The 22,624-nt window shown below is 44.8% G+C and overlaps 1 protein-coding gene across 4 annotated transcripts in view; it reads right to left on the bottom strand.

The window, feature by feature from the left end:
• KALRN (kalirin RhoGEF kinase) overlaps positions 1–22,624 on the bottom strand; it is a 464,957-nt gene that overhangs the window by 59,837 nt on the left and 382,496 nt on the right. Inside the window, exon 1 of one of the 4 annotated variants that reach the window (XM_066553095.1) lies at positions 16,250–16,408. The exons of 2 other annotated variants lie outside the window; for them this stretch is intronic. In XM_066553095.1, the coding sequence (XP_066409192.1) occupies positions 16,250–16,331 (82 nt within the window). In that variant the 5' untranslated portion in view covers positions 16,332–16,408. Of the gene's footprint in view, positions 1–5,116; positions 5,998–16,249; positions 16,409–22,624 lie in introns of those variants that run through there. One more of the 4 variants, XM_066553092.1, reaches the window with a different exon arrangement.

Genomic DNA, 22,624 nt, shown 5'->3' with positions numbered 1-22,624 from the left:
ACCCAGACACCAGGTGGATCGAGCGGAAGAGCAGGACTCGTTACCATGCTCTTCTTGCAAAGCACTAGCACATATGTGCTTTGCAAACTGCATTAGTAGAGCTCTTTGGAGACAGTTTGTTTAAGAAAAGCCAGGGAGCTTTTGGGAAAGATGTAGCAGCTCAGTGCATGATAAGCAAGGCAGCTGCTGCTGCCCGCAAGCACCAGCGCAGCAGCGGCTGTCCTGCACTGCAGCAGGTCTGCCTTGAGGAGCTCTCCTCCCACCAACGTTCCAGGACACACGTCTAAAAAAAGGTATTTGGTGAAGCAAAAAGGGTGTAGGAAGGTCAGCAGACTCATGTGGCTAGATTGATTTCCTGGCCAAACCATTCATTCAGACAGAAGAAATGATGGTTTCCAAAACACTCCTAAAGCAAACCTCCAAGAAACTTCTGGCAAGAGGACTGTGAGAGATACTCAGCCAGACCAAAGGGCTTTAACATTCAGAGCTTCTGCCCTGCTGCAGCCATGAAATGTTTGTTATTGTTGGTCAAATGAACAGACATCTGTAAAAGCACAGCTCTTGTACTTGGAAAATAGAAGGTTTCAGTTCCGTGCAACCTCGGGTGAAAAGAAAAACTAAAATCTCATAGACCTGGTTTTAGAGGCACAGTAATATTCTCATTTGAGTCAGTAGGAATTCCTGTTGGAGCATAAACACAAGGCATTTTATTTTTACCTCCCTGTTCCCCAGAGCACACATGGGAGGGGAGGTTTGTCTGATCAGGCTCAGGCAGTACCAGACTCCTTTGCAGGACCTCAGATCTCTAACAGGGGAAGGAAAAGGCTTCTCAGAGCAACTCAGAAGAAAACATCAGTCTACTCTATTTGATACATAATAATTACAGATCATAAAGAATAGGAATGAAATATCCATAACTAGAAGAAAATTAAGAATATAGCTATAAAAATAGGAGACTAGAGTAGGGCACAGGCTTGCTTTAAGTGACATGAATCCTTTTCTGATTTATCTATGGCTCCATTTACATCCCAGCCTGAGAGAAAAGGATTTTTCTACAAAAGTCAAAGAAAATGAGCCAGAATGGGAACTCTTAAGTCCTACTAGCATGTGCATTTAAATCAACAAATTTTATTTTACAGAGTTAATGCCACTTGTGAATGAAAGCCAATAATGACAATCTGATTGATGAACACATAAATCAGCTCTGCTGTGATAAATAGAGCCCATTTTCTACATTCAGTGGTTCCTGTCACCACTTATGACAAAGACAAAATTTAATCAGATGTGGGTAAAATACTAACTCAGTCTATACTCGAGTAAATTTCCTAAAGAATGGGAATCTCCATCCCAGAAAATCTTGGACAGCAGGAATCATCTAGACTCATCCTGTGCACAAACAAAGCCTCTGTGTTAGTATTTCACACTAAACAAAAAGAACCATGTAAACCATCAAAATGCACCTTCTCCTGCCCTTTCCAAGAGCACCTCCATGATCATCCAGGCTGCAGGTTCCAGTTCGCAGTTCTCAGCCCTTTGAAGCTTTATACTCTCCCTTGGGAAATGCTGCTTTGAGTCCCCTTGGATCTGCTCAAGGGATTTGGGACTAAAGCTCTACCTAAGGGATGCAAAGATGGCAGAATGAGGTATGAACACTGCTCCTTTGGTCTCTTCTGCGCTTTTGTACTGAATGTCCAAAACATGCTCAGTGAAACATTTTTATTGGCACAAGTCAGGGTTACAAAACTTTGTGGCTTAGGCAGATGACAGTACTGGTCCTGGTTTTAGTGTTAGAGCCCATTCTGCCTGTAAAACCTGGCATGGATTTGCAAAAGTCTGGGAGGCAACAATATTTGGATAATACAAAGGCACTTTACGGCTATTCCTTTAGTAAAAACACTAGGTGTTAACAGTGTAAATAATGTATCTTACAACATCTAATGTCAACAAATAAGTTGTCTCCTCAGACACATCCTCTGAAAAAGGCTCTAGTGAAGAATATAAGTGAACACAAGCAAATTTTCAGTGGCCGTGTCAGACAAAGACAGAGGACAACTGGCTTGAAAAGCCCTTTAGATTAGAAGTACATCAAACTTTCGCGATGGAATTGCAAAACGTGCCCTGGAGACTTCCATCCTCTCCCAGCTCTGCTCAGCAGCTCCACACGTGTCCCACCACAGACCTGCCCTGTGCCTCAGCTCAAGCTAAAAATGAGATGGGACCATGTAGGAAAGAACTTCACACCAGAGGCTACAGACATGTTCAAACTATGCCACTGAAATCTAAATGCAGATTTTGTTCAGAGATTCAAATGCTCTCCCTAAATTCATAACCCCCTGGAAATGAGCAAAATGAGAAGGTTCAATTGAATTTTCTGTTTATCATTTGAAGCTTCAAGCTGGAAGTAGCATCAAAAGGTAAAAATCAATCTGGCAGGACTCTCACAGCTCCACTTATATGGATGAAATGACTTCTGTCCAAACTCAAGAATAACGGCATGGAGTTAAATATTTTACAAAAAAAGTTTCTAGTCCAATAGAGGAAGCAGCAGACATATTGGACAAACTTTCTGATCACTGTAATGTAAAACCTCAAAATCTGACTTTCTGTTTCATTGCCAAGCATGCAAACATGACTTACTTCCAAAGAACAGGGGAAAAAAGGACTAGAATCTGAATTAATCACACAACATTTAGAACACACTGTTTTGCTATTGAATAGCTCTCATTTCTTGGAAATATGTAAGAGCTGCTTTGAGAATGACCTGCAAAATTCCCTTTAACCACACTGCAAAGCAGGGGATGCTCCAGAGGGATTTTGCATATGGGTTTGGTCTTCGGGAAACAGTCACCAACCTGTTGGCTTCAATATTCAGCTTTCTGATCATTACTTCAGGTTGAAACCTAATGTGAGGAAAACAAGCACTCACCCAGCTGGGGTGAGTAAACACTGTCACTTGGAGCCACTCATTTCCGAGGCAGGCAGCAGCTTCATCTGCTGCTCTCCGCAGTCAAGGAGCTGTGCAGGCTCTGCCCAAGGGCGCTGCAGAGAGGAACACACCCCCTAGGAGCCTCTCTCTTTCCATTAACTACAGAGGGAGTCCAAGGAAATTATACCCTCAGCTAAATTTAGTTATTGTGAATCCCCTTCCCACATCTGAGTACGTTCCATACCAGGCCGATCTCGCAGCAGGGAATGATTAGCTGAAGTTAAGCATCTGTCAATTCACTTTAATGAGCAATAACTCGTGGCAACCTGCCATTAGCTTCAGTTGAATAGCTTTTATTTTTAGCTGGTGTTGCTCAGATGCAGCTTCCATCCAACATGTGCTGGGAAAGCTGACATCCCAAAGTAGTCTCCAGGTCTTCATTGTGCCAGTCGGAGTGTCAGGGCTCAAGAGCTGCAGTTCCTGGAGGTCAGAGAAAAGTCACTGCAGTTCTGGGAAAGTTTCAAAGAGTGAGATAAAACCAAAAGCCTGGAGAAACAGCACAGAGGCGCATGGTCCCCAGAGACCTTGCAAGAAAAGTTACTGAAATCCTGAGAGCGTGCTGAATGAGTGAGCTGGGTCTCCAGGGAGAGAAACAGCACAAAGGGAAGGCACAGAGAGAGAAAGCCTGCTGAAATAAAACATGACTTCAGTACTGTCCAAGAGTGCCCAGTGAGAGGAACAAATGCACAAGCTCTCTATTGTATCTGCTGCTTCATGTGGATCTAGGCTTTTATCAGAGGTGACCATAGGGAGGGCAAGGGGAAAAGAGCAAGATGAGTCCTCAGGTGAATATAGGGCAGGGTCTCATTTCCTCCAGAAAGGAAACCCAGTTTCAGTCAGGAGCTGCTGCTGAAGCAGAAGGCTAAACATGAAGGCAGAACACGTTTGTGCCTCCAAAGAGACCCTCAGGAAAGTGTTAAACTCAGCCCCATGGCACCAAGTGCTTGAAGAGCAGCTGGAACACCTGAGGTCCTTCCCTATGAGTGTCCTGCTTTGCAATGGGTTTCCACAGAACAGCTTAAAACTGTTATGGGTATCTACAACTTCTCTTGCTGGAGGTTTGAGCCTTTTTGTCTCCATGTACCAGCCTAATTCTTCCTGCTTCAGAGTCCCATCTGAGCCCCACATAAGCTGCTGTGAATTCACAATTAAAATAATAAGAGGACAAATATTCAGAGTGAATCCACCAACCTGTTGGTGAGATACTCCTAGCCAGCTCCTATCCTAAACCACTGTGAGACACAGGCAAGGCAGGGCAGCAACAGACCTTCAGGGGAACCTTGAAGCAACATCTTTTTAGAACACACTTTTACTGCATAAAAAGGTGTGGAAAAGCTCAGAAATAGAGCAGTTGCCCCACAAAGGAGAGTTGGAGGCCAGATGCAGTATCTGTGTGCATTTGACTTCATTCACCCATTCCCCTGCCTCGAATTTGTGCCCAGCACAGGTCCCAGGCCAGCCTGAGCACAGTGACAGCAAGTCCCACACATCTGCTGGGAATGCACATTGGAGCAGCCTTCCTGTAATGCCTCACAGCTGGCTGAGCTCATTGCTGAAGTCAAGAGGCATGCATTTCTTCAGCAAAGAAATGAAATAAAAAGTCAAGACTAACAAGATCCAGAAAGGGCATGCTTTTTTTTTTTTTTGAACAAATCAACATTTATTTCAATGTAGTGAAACAACTTGTTGAAGCACTTCTCTCAGTTCTACTTTACATTTTGTATTTACACTGTCCTCATTCTGTGACAAAAATAAAATAATCTCCAACCCTGAAGTTTCCAGAATAAGTGTCGCTAGCAGCAAAAATAACAAAGCCCCAAACACAAAGCAAAAATCCCACTTGATATATTTTGATGGGAGATTTTTGCATGTTCCATAAAAAAATTTTAACCCTGAAACTTTATGAAAAGCTATATGGGATGACAAGGAGGAAAATGTAATGTGTTTGAAGCTGAACGAGAGCAGCATTTGCTGGCCTTTGCAAGTACACTGTTACTTTTAGCATAAGGAACTGTGAAATGCTTAGACACCCACATAGAAGCAGACTTTTAAACTTGGATCAAAGCAGTTCTGCTCTTCTGGGAGCGTAAGGGTACTAGAGTCAGCAAATGCCATCTTTTATCCTGGATGTTGGGCACAAAAACAAACTTTATTACACATGGTTTCCAAGCAGCTGTTAGTAAAACACAAGCCTTATTCTTTTGTCAAGTGTCAAGGGTCAGCTTCATTCAGCAGCTTCCAAATTGAGCTACTGTAAGAATTTTGAAGTAATTTCTCAGTTAAATGACATCATTGCTAAGGTCAACTCTGCCTTATAGTTGAAGTCAGCAACCTCTGTGACAAGGTGGACCACTCTGTTAAATGGGGGGAGAGAAGACAATGATGTTTGAGTATCATATTTAGGTCTCCCTATCTCAAAGGAAGCTGTAGCTATGTACCCAAACAATTCTCCACGGAAACAACAGAAGAGTATCAGTGACAAACTTGGAATTGGAAAAATAAAAAAAAAAGCAAGAACAGAACCCAAAGCTTTTTGGGATAGGAAGAAAAACTGCATGTTGAGAAAGAAGGGATTGGTTATTAAACTTTCCAGGCACACAGAGGGCTCGGAAAGCACAGAAAACAAGCAGAACAAACAAACACAACTGTGTGCATCTTTGCATCAGCTTCTTTTGCCAAATGCAGTAGCTTCCAACATTCAGCAGCTGCCTCTTGCTTTCTAGTGCTGTGGAGTTCTCTTTGGTACTTGGAGGCTGTGAGGAGCTCCGGGCAAAGAGAAAGTCTTTGTCCATTTACCAACCAATTCCAAAGGCGCTGATCTTGAATAACTTTACTAAGCAAGAGTGACACAGATGTCTAGGAAAGGGGACTTTTCTCTTAGTAAAGTTGTGGTAGGTGCAGTGGAAACCCAAGGCAATCTACAAGCTTGTCAATTTGTGCCTAGGTAAGAACAGTCCTCCATGAACGTCTCTCATTTGTTCACTCTTAAATTATTCAGGCTCTGACAGCCCCTGAAAAGAAAAGAACGGAATAAGGATAAGTTGCAAGTGGCGCAGGGCAGGAGCGGACACCACGAAACCACCAAGAACAACGGGGTTGGGGTGTTTGACAACAGACACACTGCAGCTGCAGCCTCCAGGGCTGGAGCCCAAAGCAGCTTCCTCCACACCCTTGTCCTCCAGAAATGCCAGCAGGAAATACAAGCTCACAGCAAAGGTACTGATTGGGATGAATTAAAAGGAGGAATGAATGCAGTCAATGCAAACAGCGGTTTGGAAATAAAACACACAGATAAGAACTGCTGGTGCTTGTGACACTTTGCTCTTTGAACACAGCACAGGGAGATGGCTAAGCAGCTCGGAGACTTTTAACTGCACACTCAAGACTATCAGTTAGGCTTGTGGGAAGCTTTAATTCATTCAGCTTAAGTAGCAAAACCAGAACACCACTTGCTGTCCCATATAACAGGCTCACACTATCTGCGTCTTGGTTTTCCGTTTGACAGCTCGGCAGGGAGTAGCTCTGTGAGGAAGCTTCCCCGTGATGCCAGTCAACAAGTTTATCAAATTTCAGGTGACAAAGTCACCACTACACTCTATCTGCGTCAGCAAGAAAGATGGACAGGAACGTGAAGTCTCAGAGAGCATCTGCTACATGGGAACAGGAGAGCTGGCTCTCTGCAGCACCCTGCCAAGGTCTCAGCCCTCTGAAGCTGTGCCAGTGCCTTGACCCAGACACCAGCCTTCCCAGTGAGGCTAGTCCTAAGGACCTAATAGATTGTGACTTCTGAAGGGCCACACAGAGCCACCCACAGCTTTTATGGTGCCTACATCATTGCTCCTTACCAGCAGCCTCCTTATGGGAAAAACCCCCTACATCCAGCTTTGCAGAGATGTGGAGAGATGCCCTGCATGAAGTGCTTCATTCCCTTCTCCATCACCGAGTCTCATCACAAACAGCTGTAAAAATGCTCTACCAAGCAACATGTCTAATAAACTTTCATTACAAAAGCCATCTTCTCTATTGCTGGGTGGTTACTTTCTTTTGGCTCCATCTTTCAAAGGAAGCAGGAAAAGAAACACTTGAACACAACAGCAAGGATTAGTAGCAGAGGCTCTTTGATTCTACAAAGCCTTTGTTGAATACAGGTGACCTGTTAGTGCATTTTAAGATGTCTGATCACAGACATCACCTGCCTGACAGTTTATTATCTCCAGGACAAGTGACTGCAGGGAATATTCAGCAAACATCAGCCTTTCAATATTTGTCTGGAGCTTGCCTTGCTGTAGGCTTGTCTTAGCCACACTGCCAGATCAAATTTTACAGCAACACAGCTCTGAGCAGCTACTATCCTGCTATGAGCAGCCTGGAACGCTAAAGCCTGGGTAATTTCTCTGATATTAAGACAAAGTCAACTAAGATGCTGCCCTCTGCTCAGCACCTGCACCCTGGCAGGAGCTGTGCTCTGCTAATGAGGAGCTGAAGTTACTGCCAACATTCAAAGCATTTGACTCCTTCTTGCCTAAAGCTACGATTTTCCTTCTGCCGTCCCAGAAAGAATCCCTGTTGATTAATATTTATTTCATTTCCTAAAGAAATCTATTCAGTCTCCACATGCTTCAGCTGACAGCGATGTTTGAACATTGTGTTGATCCTCAGAGTTCAAACTGTAGAAGGCACAAAGAATACCAGACTTGAGGCACTTCAATGGTATTCACTGTGAATCATCATTTTACATTGTACCACTCAGACACATTTGGATCTAAAATACATTTGCATTTCTAATTAAAACAGATTACCATTAGTAACTAAAGAATGTCTTAAATCAGAATCCCTAGGCCATAAAAGCTAATTGCACGATGCTAAAACTGGATTTCAAAAATATACATATTATACCCCCTGCAGGATTAATTAAGCAACATCTCTTCAAAAGAGTCCTCAAAAGTGTATTTATTCAGCATGCAGTGAAATTATACCGGTTGTGCAACGCTTCCCATGGCCTGCCTTGGCTCACGCTCCCATGGCAGCAGAGGGCTGGAGCCTTGATCATCAGGGGAGCTCAGCACGGACAGAGTGGATTCAGGACTGCAGTCCATGAGCAGGGACACACACTGCAGGAGCTGCTGCTCTGGCCACGATCAGCCAGCACCCTGGAACGAGGTGATCTGGAGTACGTGCATGATGTGCTGCCCAGGACATGCAGGCCCACAAAGAGGCTGAAATCAACTGGTCAGTATGAATCTGGAAGCTCTAACTGCTGATGATCTGATGCTCAGTTGGTCACTGGTTTCTAAGTGCTGACTGAGCTGTAAAGTGTTTTCAGAGAGGCTACGGCTGTACCACATGTCTAGAGGATGTGAGAACCTCTGCTCACCGAAGCTGCATGTGCCTTACGAAGGGATGAGGAGAAAACCCAACAGAGTCTAAGAGGTCCTTGGCTGCTACAGTCTCTAGCTGTAATTGTCAGCAAGCCTCAACTGCATGAAAAAGTGTCCTCAAAAGATTTAGCTATAGCTGGGGACGTGCCACTCCCAGCTTTCTTCTGTGCTCTGGGCTACTTGCTCCATGTGAAAAATGAACATGGAAAAATTCTCAGAAAATGGCAGAGACACCTCCACGGTCACTAAATCCAGCCTCTTAGAATCACAGTCCATCACTTTTCCCAAATGTTTACTTCAATGTTTTCTTGTGTAAGTGAACATGAGACCTTTGCTCAAAGCTCACACATAGACTGTACTTGTGCTTTCCTGTACACAGCAACTTTAAATTTCCATGTTTAACTCGCTTCCAATACAAAAGATAACAATCCCCAGAAGAAACCACCTACTGATTCCTCAGGATGATGTTTGCTAATGGGTTCCCAGCAGGTCTGGCTCCCAGGCTTCACTCCCTTATGGAACTTCACAGCCTGGAATATCATTTTGCAGGGGATCCAAGATTTCAAAGCTGTTGAGATGTCCCAGGACTTGCAATGGCTGTACCACATGGGACAAGCAAGTGCACTGGGGGGCAATAAGGGCAACAGGATAGCAATTACTGATTCATCATGTGGCAACACAAAACCTGAGACACTTTTTCCATTTCCCAGAAGTAGCCACGGTTTCTATACAGTAAAGGAGCACCCACGACCACTGGGAAGTACTGGGAGGTCAGGGAGTAAAATCCAGTCAGAACCTTCTGCAACATAATCTTATGTGTGCTACATTATAAAAAAAAAAAAAAAATGACAAATACATAAACTGAAGTGCATATAATGGGTTTCTCCCCATCAAAGAGAAGAACCCCTATGGCTTTTCTATTATTAACTGCTGTAATTCAGCTTGCAGGTTCTAGTTTTCATCTCATTAGAACTTCACTGGAGACATTTTCATATTTTGCCCTAATTATATGAAGGGAGCCCAGGTGATGTGTGTGATTCCCAAGTTCTCAGCCTGCTCAGGAGAGCATTGTGGGGCTGGTCCAGAACTAAGGAATGCAAGGCAAGTCAAACTCAACAGGAGACCCAATGGGGTGCACTAACTACCTTTAACTCAAGGACTGGTTTGTGTTTCAGCATAACCAGCCACATCAAACAACAGGAGCTAAGAGCAAGCACATTAATTTTTGTGCTGTGGTTTTCCAATGGCAAAGAATGGTCAAGGGAGAGGATTTCAAGCTTATCTCATTGGAGATAATCTCATTGTTTTCTAATGATTCTTGAACTCCTACTTGTGATCTATGCATCTTTTTAAAGAAAATATCCAGATGTGCTTCTATAGTTATATTAAAAAGTAACTTCATATGACACAGAATTGTGTGATGCAATATTAGCAATTGAACTCTTCTGCAATAGCAACTGATGCAGTGGCTAAACTGGCAGAAAATTGGATTTCCTTACTGAACTGAAAACCACAGGATCTGTAGATCCCTGCTGTAATCACTAACTGCCCAACCAATTCCTCTCTTTTGAAAAGAAATTGCAACTTTTGCCAAATATGAAAATACTTTCATAAAGTCTGTTAACAGACAAGAATTAGACTGAAATGTAACAGTGCTCTGGTGTGCTTGAGAAGTATCTTGATGCTATTTTTAGAACGACAACTTTGGAACTTTGGGAGGTTTTGAGTTTGAAATGATAGATTAGTTTTCCTAATACACACATAAGTTTTAACAAGGTGTGTGCTGAAATATAACAGTTTGGGAAAAAACCCAAACAAAATCTTTCTGGGGTCATGTGAAATAACTGCCCTTTTTGTTTCACTTCAAAATGGAGAGATTTTATTTCAGCATCCGTGCATTGAATTCCTGAACAATACATCTATCTGGCACTTATTTTATAGGAAAACAGCATGTTTAATTACCCCACGTCTTCATACTGAGCAGGGAGAGTTATCCAAGCTATATTTTTCACAAGTATCTGCTCTCTTTTCCTAAGAATAAAGTCTCCTTTCTTCAGGTTTTTGACAAGATGAATAAAGCCTTGTGGGTTCTTCTATACTCCTTGGAGTAAAGGGGAAGTTTTGGAGCTTTGCCTGCATAAAAGCAAATCCCATGTTTCTTTAAAGCTGGACAAATTTATAAAAGTTGAAAACAACGTAGCAATCTGAATAATAAGGATCCCCACCACGTATTCACACCCAGACCAGTAACTGAAAGCTGATGTTTACAGAAGCTCTTGCTACCTCTTTTTCACACATGAATTAGTATCTGAAAGTTTTCCTTTTTCTACCACTTCTGTTGCATCTTGTACATAACCACATGTAAAGAGGCTGCAAGATCAGTCACAACAGGGAGACATGAAGCCAGAGGCTGAGGAGCCAGCTTGTATCAGGAGAGTTAGAGCTGCCTAGCAGTGCGTGTAACTTTCAAGAGAGAAAATAATAACAGTGTTATTGCTTGGATCTTGGAAACTGAGAGAAAGTTGCTAAAGCATCCCAACACTGGCACTGACATGATAAACATTCGATTTACAGAAAGTGGCTGGTGGCATATGAGACCAGTGAGCACAGTGTCATGTGCAGCAACCAGCACTTCTGAAAAGCTCAAACATTCTGTGCTCTTGGGCATTTATTTTCGACAGTAATACAGACCCACTGAAAATGTGACCTGCTGTATCTGTGAACAAGGTTCCTACCCTCAAGAAGCCCTCCTGCAAACAGGTAAGATTTAACAACACTAAGTAATCCTACAAGGAACTCACAGCCTGCCAGCAGAGCAGTGTCCATGCTTCTCCTTTGACTGTCCATACTCAGATGTTACTCATCAGCCCCAGGACTTCTCCTGAACTCCTCCTATGTGTCATTGCCACACAAATACTAAGATGTTCAGATTAGCGAGGTTCAGAATATTTACCACAAAACACTGGCATGGGGACTGTCAGTCATGCTTTAGGGACATGCTTAACTGAGAACTGTGTGTCAGGAAGGTGTAGAGCAGGTGTGAGAAAGCAGTTTCACACCAACAAAAAGAGTGTTTTTTTTTTTTTTTTTGCTAACAGTATTCACCTTGTCACGTTAATCCTGCTTGCTCAACTGAGCAGCATTTTCATCAACTCTTTTGTCCCTTCCAATAACTCTCTGCTATGACCTATTCTGACTCCTGACTCAGCCTGCAGAGGTGGGAAAACACAGAATTTGGAAGAGACGTTCCTGTCATGGGCTAACCAGTTTTCTCTTAATAGAACTGGAAGGAAATAACAACAACTCTTGCAAACCTCTCCACAGCCATTTGCTCATGAATTTGCCAGGACAAAGAGCAGAGCTCAACTCTGGCATGAGAGGGAGGGAGACTGCCTACAGAGGACCAGTACACTTGATCCTCTTAACTTTGCTGAGATACAACTAATGAGCAACAGATGGACATCACCCAAGGAGATTATTTGGGAAACCTAAGAGTTTCCTCATATTTCTCATTCAAGAAGGACCAGGAGGAAGCTAAGCAAGCTTTGGTTGACACCCTTTATTTTACTATTGTTTTCTCCTCTGCCTCAATTTTGACAGAGCTGCTTTGGCCATGCATTCCATTATGCTTTACACAGTGCAACCAGGGCTCAGCCTGAAGCACTAAATAAAATATGTTCAAATTAGGAAATGTTATGGGCTTAAATATATTACTGCAGATCACTCTCTTGCTACCACTCAGCACAAAGGTACCAGTTCCCTTAGCAAAGCTCTGCAGCTCCCTGTAACAGTGTCAGCACCTTCTATAAAAAGCACCATCAGATCTCACTTTTTACCTAATGAAGAAATAACTTTTATTAATGTGCTGTTGACAGCCCTTGTGATGATGCTGGTTTTCTTAACTTCCAGTTAAGGCTCTGTTTCTGCCCAGCTAGAAAAGATGTACCAGAGTGGCTGGCTGAGCCCCCTTCACTGCACAGAAGTCATCACCACTCTGTCAGGACAAGCTTTCTTTGTTCATCTTACAGCAAAGATCCAGTAACAAACCAAAGATTTAGGCAAGAAGAGGGAAAGGAAGGAAGGAGAGAAAGAAAAAGAAGACAGTAAAACAGAAAATTGCAGAAAGAAGACTGAAAGTGTAGGAGATAGAACCAGCTAGAGGGACAGAAAATTTAAAATAAGAGCTTTACTAGGAGCTTAGCACAAACAGAAACCCACTCAACCTTTCAACTTTAACACAGTGAGATTTAAGGTTTGACATTCAGATTAAGTTTCTTGTTCTGAAATCAGAAGTTTGCATACAACCAGCAGCCTACTCAGAGGAACAACTTCTCAAGGAGGCAGAGGATGTGCTCTTTATCAAAGCCAACACAGCGCATCCCTTTAAATCCTCCTCCTGGTTTCTGGCTACCCTCAAGTAGAAACCATACTATTTTCTCACCTGAAGCCACACTGCAGCAAAATGTTACCCATCTGAACTCTAAAGTTACTCTGACAATTGATTACTTTTAACCACAGACCCTTTTCTTTGTCTGTACCTGGTACAGTCACAGCCAGCTCAAGCCCAGCAGATGGGAACATCTGTCTCCTTGTGCTCAAAGAAAAGCATTTCCTACACCTTGTTTGTGCTTTCCACCCTCCTGGTGTCCCTTAGGGCAGTGAGATCCCAGCGTGCTCCAGTTTGGGCTAGAATTGAATGAGCTGAACTACTGAAAAAAAAGTCCTCTAAATAAGGCCCTGAGTTTAAGGCAGCACGTAGAATTTAATTTCCAGGTTAAATCTGAGACACTGGTAATGTTTACAGCTCCCTGTGCATCAGAGCCTGGAATTTAGTCTCACCCAATGCCCATGTTCCCACTCACTGATCAGCTTCAGAGCCCTGTGCAGAAGGTAGGGCAGAGGAATGGCACTCACACACTGGACTTGGCTCTGCGCTTAAAGGCAGCAAAGTTTTGATCTTCTCACACCCACGGCATGCAGCTGCCCATTTGCTTTGGAAAAGACATTTCACAAAGAGGGAATCCCTCCCATGTCTTTATTTTCCCTCTTTTCCCTTTGAAAATAATTTCTAATCTGAACCACACAGATAACTGAGGAGATAGACTTCATGTAAAAAAAAAAAGTATATTCAATTGCAAATCCTGGGCTGATTTCTAAGGAGAGTTCAATGACTTTCTAGCTATGAAAAGACCATCAGAATTTGAACCCTCTTAACCAGGGACAGTTTTGCAGCTTTAAGAAGCATTCTGTTACACTAGTTCACTTTGCACTTCTGCATTTAGGAGATCCTGCAAAAAGCCTTGCTTGCACACTCTTAGCCACTAAAGCCACTGTCCTAAAGGCTATGCAAGTGTGCTGCTCCTCACATACCCCTTTTTATGGCTGAAAGCAAATGACAGACTCTTGCTCTGAAGCACTCCTATATTAGGATTCATATCTCTCTATATTGCAGAACAGAGAAGTACTCCTTATTTAGTTCCTGCAGGCAACTATCAGGGTAAGAGCAAAATTGCAAATGCTATTGTCACTGGCTTTCTCTGGATGGATCCCAACAGCTCTGTACATGGGCAAAGCTGACAAGATCAGAAACTCACCAAGAGAAACAGGCAAAAAAGCAGCATCTCTACTGCTGCAATAGACAGTGGAATACTAATGCAAAAGGGTTTGAGTCATCTTTCAAAATCCTTCAGAGAAATGCCCGGTTACACAAAACTTACGTATTTCATGATACACAGGGGACCTCGGGTTTGGGTTTTTTCAGCTCTGCATTATTGCTGCTATTTAGGAGATCAAGCATCCACATCACTTCCAAGCTCCATGGAAAGCAATGATGCAGCTCACACCAACTGTTTGAGCACAAAACCTGTGTTTGACACAGAATGCAGGCTCATCTTCCCTATTTCTCTCTCTGGACAGTTCTTATTCACACACCAAACCTACTGAGCAGTTGCAAAAGATCAAGATACATCAGGCACTGGCACCAGGAAAAAGCAGAGTCGAATTTCCAAAGAAAAAGGTAAGGTCACCTATGGGGCAGCACTGAGATGCTTCACACCCACCTTTAATACAAACTACATTCACCTATTTGCACTGCAAGACTGAGATCAGTGAGGAGCCCTCGGATGAACAGTGTGCCCCCCAGGTGATTGCTGACAACACAGAATACATGAAGTTAGAGCTTCAGAGCTCTGGTTGCCACATGAAAACATCTCCAAGCTCAATGGGAGAAGTTGCCAACAAAGGCACACTGATGCTGTCATCTGCGGCACCTGAATCCCTTCTCAAATATCAGGTTTGGTACCTGCTTAAATTCAGGGAGTATTTCCACCATCTCTGGTTTTCTATAATAAACACAGCATGACAGACAGCCTTTTAGAACTTTTTGCCTGAAGTTTACAACCAAGGATAAGAAAGAAGTAAATCAATCTGTATCACAAAACACCTTTTGTTACCAACCCAGTAATCTAGAACTGCAAACACAGTTAACATTTCAACTGGAGAGAGAAGAGCCAGCTGTTACCCCTTCCCCCTTCTAGAGACCTCTGTAGGCAGGACAGGCAGCAGGGAGATTTTAATCCCTTAGAATCAACATTTTCAAGACCAGAGCTCTCTCACAGAGCTTGAATGCTGCTCCAGCCCCTGCTGCATGGGCCAACACGTTAAAGCAGGGGCTGTCCAAGAGACTTGGCTTTCCCAGTGGTTTAGTACCACGAGCTTTCCACAGGCAGCCCTACCCCTAAACCAGATTGCGTGTTCCTCCTTAAAGGCTGCAAAGCAGCGGGGTGCTGTGCACTGACCTCGAGAATCACTTCCTTAGCATGAGGTTGTGAGTCGTGAGTTCTCCCCAGGCTGAAACAGATCACATCTTACAAAGTAGTGGCAAACTCCATCACCAACTAGTTTGCTGCTGTCACCACATAAGTGTGACTAATTCAGTAACTTGGGAAAGAGGGCTCCTGCACTGCAAATGTGTGCCTCAAGAAACCAGCAGGCCCACCCATCCTCAATGTCATCTTTATCTGCTCTTTATTTGGATTCCACAGTTACCAAAAGACTGCATGTGAAAACTTTAGTTATTAAAAAAAAAAAAAAGGAACAAAACAAAAGCCAAGTTTTGTTCGAGACATTTTCTTTGGCCATTCAGAGAACAGGAAACATTGAGATCCCACAAGCAGATCTTTGAAAAACCTCACATTATCCAGAACAAGTCCAAGAGCCATATCACAGCATAAAGACTGCAGGCTGAGAAACCTTCAGTCAATGCTTCTGAGCTGTGCTGCTCCACATAAAAGCCAGATTTTGATTTTATTTTTACAAGGCACTTCAGCTGCCCTGGCTTTCCCACATCTCTCTCAGCATTTCAGCTCAGCCAGCTTCCCCAGACCTTCCCCCACCACCATTCAGAGATTTGTGAACTGTGAGAAACAGATGTTCTCAAAGCATTTTGCTCGTACTGGAGCCCAAGAAAGACCAGAAAGGAAAGAGGAAAAAAAATAATCATTTAAGCAAATATTTCTCCCCGCCCTATTGACCCTACAGTCGCAGAGAGTTTTCTACGAGCAATGCTAAAATGTACAACTATACTGCAAAACTGTATATATATACATACTGTAAAACTGTGTCAACTCCTGCCCTCTCGCTCGCGGTGCTCGCTACCGGCTCACCCGCCGCTGTCCCCGGGCCCGGGGGCACCGCTGTCCCCGCTGTCCCCGCTGTCCCCGGGTCCGGGGGCACCGCTGTCCCCGCTGTCCCCGGGTCCGGGGGCACCGCTGTCCCCGCTGTCCCCCGCTGTCCCCGGAGGGACGCTGTCCTGCCGAGGACCCCACAGAGCCCCCGACCCCCGCAGCGCCCCGGGCCAGGCTCCCCACACGCGGGCCCCACCGACCTGTGCAGGAGCAGCAGCAGCACTTCGCCAGGAGCCATCCTACACCGGAGCGGGCGGGATAGCCGCGCCTGCCCGCTTTCATGCTGCCTTCGGGCTGCTCATGGCAAGGAGCCACCGGCCCGCTCGCGAAAAACAACGAAAGAAATTATAATACTAACACTAAAAAACAAGGCTCTGCAGAGAAAGAAGGCAGGAAGCTGTTGGCGGGCAGGCGAGCAGCGCGGCAGAGCCGCTGCCCGCGGCGCCGGCAGCCCCGGTCCCCCCGAGCCGGGCGCGCTCCTCGGGGGCGGCGCCTGCGGCGGGGGCGGAGCGCGCCCGGCCCGGCCCGGCCAGGGAGGGGCGGGGGGGCTGCGGCCGCACCGGGCTCCGCCAACGCTTGGAAGGAAAAAAAAAAAAAAAAAAAAAAAGAGTTTTCGGGAGGAAGAAATGCAGAACTGCGGTATCCGAGATGGGGAGCGAGAAATAAAAAGTGCCCGGGAGGAAGTTTGCTAAAGCTTTGATACGTTGCGGATGGGGGGTTTCCACCAAAGCCTTTAAAAGGCAAAACTTGTATTGCCGTGGGGTTTTTTTAAACTTCACAATGTTCTTGGCTTCCCTCCCCGCCCCCAGTGCCATTCCTTAACTTAAGCATCTGACAGCTAAAACTCTTTACAACTGGCTGAAAATACTGCCCAGCCGGCGGTGATCCCAAGGGTTCTGCCTGCTTCCTGCAGCAGCAGAGCTGCCCGAAGCACTGCAGAGGGAATGCCTCCCCTTCTGACACCCGGACCCAGACACTCGAGATCCAGAGGCACAGCGTGCTTTGGAAGGTGCCAGCCTGTTGTGTTAGGATTTCCCACCTAAAGCACAGAAAATTGGAGTTGCCAAAAACATCCAGAACCTTGCTAGAGGCAGCTGGTAGGAGAGGTCGGGCAGGATTCCAGAGCAACAGCATCATAGTTTTGCACTCTTGCATCAAAAGCTGAACAAACCCAACAAGCTCCTTCTCCCAGGCAGACATAGGTATGAGAGGGAAGAGCAGAGGGGAGATGTGCCACGCTTTGTGCCACTCTGTGCCAGGGCTTCAGCTTGAGCAGGCACAGCTCTCTTGTGCTGCTGATCTGGCCTAAGGCTTTTGGCAATGGCTTTGGGGTAAGTCCACTCCCAGGGGGGCAAAGGCCATTTCTGGACAGGAGGAGAGGGTTGGAGCCATGGCAGAGTGCTCACAAACCCACCTCAGGGTGCTCTTGCCCAGGGGCAGGCCTGCACTCAGTGATTCCATGGAACCATTGAGTGCGATCATGCAGACCCTAAGGACTCCTGGCAGAAAGACCCCAGTACCTGGTGCCAGGAGAGGGACAGAGGAGAAACTGAGAAACTCCCTCCACCACACTGGCAAATATGAAACCTTCCTGCTTCACTTCTGGCTGCTCTGCAGGAACTGTTCTTTGACTACAGCCACATTGAAAGGACTGACAACCTTGTCACACGCCTGAAGCATGCACATTTTCTTGCCAATGCCCTTGAGCACCAAGGTGTTTTCAGTACACGAGAACAAAGGGCTCTGTAACCGTTTCCCATTTGCTGTGTGTTGTGTCTTTCTTTGACTTGGGTCTTTGCCTATCTGGGAGCTGCAAGGGAATGTCTGGAGGGTGCACTCAGGGCTCTTGTGCCTGTAGTGGGGAGATAATATGTCACACATGAAGCAGAAAGCCCAGCTGCAGCCAGAGAAGGAAAAGGTGGGCTGGGAACCAGCTGGGACACCTTCACCTTCTGCACCTCTCTTTGTGTTTGTCCCTGCCATGGCTCTCCAGGCAGCAGCTCAGCTCAAATCCTCTGAGTGATTCAGGAAACTTGCAGCAGGGCTTTTCTGAGGAGGCAGCTCCTCCTCTGCTTTCTACTTTGAACTGCATCTCTCTTTTCTAACCCCCCTCTTGCACAGCATGCCCACCTCTTGCCCCATGGGCCGGCTGCCCCCACCTGATCTCAGCCTTTGTGCAAACAGAAAAGGAGTAAGGTCTTCGCTGGCATTTCACTGCTCATGTGGCATCTGCCCAGACCTGCAATACAGCACCTGAGGCAGGAGCAGGCCATACAGAGAGCCTAATTTGCCAGATCCCAGCTCTTGGTTGGTTTTAAAGATCATCTTAAGAAAACCTTTAATATTCCTCATTTAAGAAACTAGGAAACAGCCTAATCTGTTCACCTCTAGCATTCCACCTCTAAATTCCCATGACTCCTGGAAGAGTTGTCCACCCTGAGGAGCCTTGTGGGTCTCTTCCAGCTCAGCATGTTCTGTGATTCTGTGTGAGCCTGGCATGCTGGGGGGAGCTTGGGGAGGCAGGGGGAACTGGGCTGATCAGAGCCATCAGCTGAGAGCCAGGGTGGTGGAAAACCATGGAGAGTGTGCCAGCAGAGGCACCACAATAACACTGCAAGGGAATGAGCTTCAATAAACCAGCACATGGGCATGGAGTTTGAGACTGTGAGGAGGGTTGGGAAGCAAGGCTGCAACTCTTGTAATTGCAGCCAAACTTTAAAACATAATTAAGGTGCAATTTCAGGTCTTTAAAAAACCTCCTTCCCTAATTAAAACAGAATTGAAGTAATTATTGTGGGAGGAAGCAGGCTCTGCCCCTCCCCACTCTACAGCTCCAGCAGTGTTGTGAAGATTATCTCTATAAAGTTGCCCTTTAGAAACATGAACATCCACACATAACCACTAATGAATGATACATGGAATAAATATTTCACAAAATAAGGCTGAAAGCCATATTCCTAATAACCACACCATATCAATTAGCTCCTATAAAGAAGAGGAGGAGACATGCTGTGGGCAGTCTAGTTCAGCTCCAGCCCTAGCTGGGAAAAACATCTGTCAGCAGCAGCAAATTGGCACTATGCTGCCAACTGCACTGATTCTTTAGCTTCAAGTAGGAAATTCAGCCTTTGGGATGTAGAAATATTGCAGACATTGTGTGGGGGATGGAAATCTGTACAGCCCACTTGCCCGAGGTGAAGGGCAAGGAGCTGCTTGTCTGGGACTAGAAGATTATTGGGCAGGATGAATTTATGTGTTGCTGTGGTCCCTGAATTATCAGCACGTCACCTGAGAAAGAAAAGATCCCTGCCCCTGCTCTAACCTTTGGCTGAATCAAAGAATAAAGTCACAGAATGGTTTGGGTTGGAAGGGACCTTAAAGGTCATCTTATTTCAACCCTGCTGCCATAGGGAGGGGCACCTTACACTTGATCAGGTTGCTCAAAGTCCCATCCAACCTGGCCTTGAACACTTGGCAGCCACAATGTCTCCTGGCAGTCTGTTCCCATGCCTCACCACCATCACAGCAAAGAATTTCTTCCCAACATCTAACTTAAATATCTCCTTTTTTTACTTTAAACCATTCCCCCTTGTCTTATCACTATCTGCCTGTGTAAAAAGGCACCCTCCCTCTTTGCTATAAACCCCCTTTACTGGAAGACTGAGTCACAGGAGTTCTTTAAGGAAACATCTCCTGGAAACACACTCTAAATGCTCCAATCATTACCTGCAGTGGAGTGAACAAGAGAATTTTATGGCCCTGGCTGGCTGCATCTGAAGCTAAGTCTATTAGCAGTGTGCCTGCACCATGGGCCATGCGTGCTGCCCTGCCCAACACCGATGATGAACGGGAACTCATCTCAATCCAAGGTCAGGATGACAACGAAAATACTTCTGTCCACTCTTAAACACTCCTTTAGAAATTCCCCAGGCATATGAGTTACTTCCATATGAAATCTGAGATGATCTGTAAAAAGTACTGTTGTTGTAGAGGGGAAATAAGTTCTAATAGTTTTACCCAGCTTTCCTGAGAAAAATTTGGGATGAAAGATGGAAAACAAATTTTTTCACTGCTTTCAGTGCTCCGTCACACCTTCAGCAGCAATTTTATTTTCTTAATTTATAAACTGAGGGACCTATCTGAGGGAAACAAAGGACAAAATAGCGAGGGGATGTAAACTGGCATGGCTTCATTTTGGGTCAACACAAATGCTGTGAAACACGTCTGGCCCAGATTGCCCTGGAGGTCTGTAATGCAGAACAGCAGTGACAATATTTCTCCCATAGTAACAGGTGCTGTTTCCTTCTCCCCATCACATGCACAGGGAGATGAATAATGTAATAGCTGTCAGGAGCATCTGTTCATTACTTATGCAAGTCAATCCTACATTGTGCTTTAGGGTGTAAAGTGATCTCTGCAGAAAATCCCTCCCTATGGACATCACTATCACAGAATAAGATGTACTATGGTTGATTTATTTTTTTAATCCAATGAAGCTTAAGTATTAGCCACTCCTTTCTTAGGGAGGAATAGCAAACCAACTATCTAACAGAAATAACTGATGGATGGCAAAAGGAAGATGGATTTGTACAGTTTCAAAAACATAATTTAAATATTTGGTGTGCCTTGCAGTGTCAAATTCAGATAGTGCAAAGAGATGCATGAAATTTAGGTTTTGTTAATAGGGACATTTAGATACCTCTACAGAGCAATTCAGAGGGTGCAGGCAGGACATGGATGTTCTGAAAACCAGTGCAAACCACCAGGATTTAGCAGAACTTCTTTTTCGATTATGTCTTGCTTCAGTTCATGGAGAAATCAGGACTTACATTGCAGCTTCAGGAGCCCAGTAGATGCTGATTTTATTACTCATTCTGTCACTTGCTTTCTGGGTGACTTTAGGGGAAAAAAATTACCATTTCGTGCCTCAGTTTTCCTATGTGAAATAAAAGGATATCAGCATTTCACATTCCCTTTAAAGTGGTCTGAAACAGATTAGGCATCGTACACTGAACAACAAGAAGGAGCTGTCATTGTTAGCTGTGTCTAGAAATGAGTGTGACAAAATATGTCTCTGGCACTATTGGCCTTTGGAATCAGTATTAAAAAGCACCTTGATCAATACATCTTGCCTGCAAATGCTACTTGCAAAACCAGGTAAATCTGAACAACTGGAGGGAAACAGATTGGCAGAGTGAAGCAGTCCTTGCTCAACCAGCACATTTCAGTACATTATTCTTGGCTCTGACTCCAGCTATTTTCAACAGCACTAAACATTCATTAGATTAAATCAAATGAACCATATTCTTTAAAAATAGCCAGAGCCTTGTTGTGCCAGTTGGAAAAAACAACAAATTTATTGGGTACTAAAACAGATAAAATTAATTAAAAATAAATAAATAAATGGAGTCATATTCCCTCCTGGTGCAAGAGAGCACAACTCCAAGGAAAGGTTTTTGGCTCCTCAGTTCAGCACAGTAGTAGGCAAAAAAAGGAACATTCTCAACTAGCTAAACCAAACAAATTAAGAAGAAATATAGACAGTCCAGCACAACCTCCAAGCTGAACTGCAATGTAGGCATATGTTCCGCAAATGTTAGGATATATCATCCTTATCTCTCTGCTGTGGATGTCAGCACGGGGTGCATTTATGCCAGCTTAGAAGAGTTGCCATGACCTAACAGCATCCTGGCACACCAACTGTACTGTAAAGCCAAAGACCCATCTGCTCTGCTGTGATGGACCTCACCTTTACACACTGCTCACCCACCTCTCCCAAACATCACAAGCTCCCCACTGACACCAGCCTTTCCTTCCTTATTTACAACTCATCTTTTCTCTTTCTCTGCATTCTCTGAAGAAGGAAGATCTACAGAAGGAGAGAAGTTGCTTGGAGACTTATCCCAGAAAATATCTTATAAAGATCATCAAGTAAAGGTGGATGACTGTAGAGCAGACCACAGAATAAATAACACATATTTGCTTTCACATGATTCAGCCTGTTTCAAGAGAATTTAGATTTGCCCCACCAAATACTCAGGTAGGTACTGCCCAGGATAGTTTCACCTATTTTGGAGCAGAACACACCTGCAGAACACATACACCCCTTCAACCTCCAGTCTAACTTTGCCTCTCAGAGATCTCAGAACAGATTCCTACATTGTCCTGTTCCACAGGACCAATTCCCCTCGATATACAGCTCCTTCCTAAGCAGTAACCATCTGCTGACAGTGAGGAAACAGTTACAAGCTGGTGTAAGTACAGCCCCGTTACCGTCCTCCCTGACCTCACCGTAGGCTCACCTGACCCTGGACTGGCTCTACCGCTTCAGCAAGGTCTTGAGTGAGCAGAGAGAACTTCTCTGACCTGCCAGCAGCACCCCCAGATGAGTTATGCTCAGATGAGGCTGCAGCAAAGAGCCTCACCTCACAAACCAGTCTGACTTGGGAGGCCCTGTAAGCGAAACCACACACCACACTCTGTTGGTACAGTACCCATTGGCTGCTGGGGAGCTGTGCTGGATGGTGAGCACATCCTGAACAAGCTACTGGTCAGAATAAAACCCCAGCCCTTCA

The sequence above is a fragment of the Molothrus aeneus genome, chromosome 7 (genome assembly GCF_037042795.1).
Source record: "Molothrus aeneus isolate 106 chromosome 7, BPBGC_Maene_1.0, whole genome shotgun sequence".
Lineage (NCBI taxonomy): Eukaryota > Metazoa > Chordata > Aves > Passeriformes > Icteridae > Molothrus > Molothrus aeneus.
This window is presented reverse-complemented; position numbering and strand designations above follow the sequence as displayed.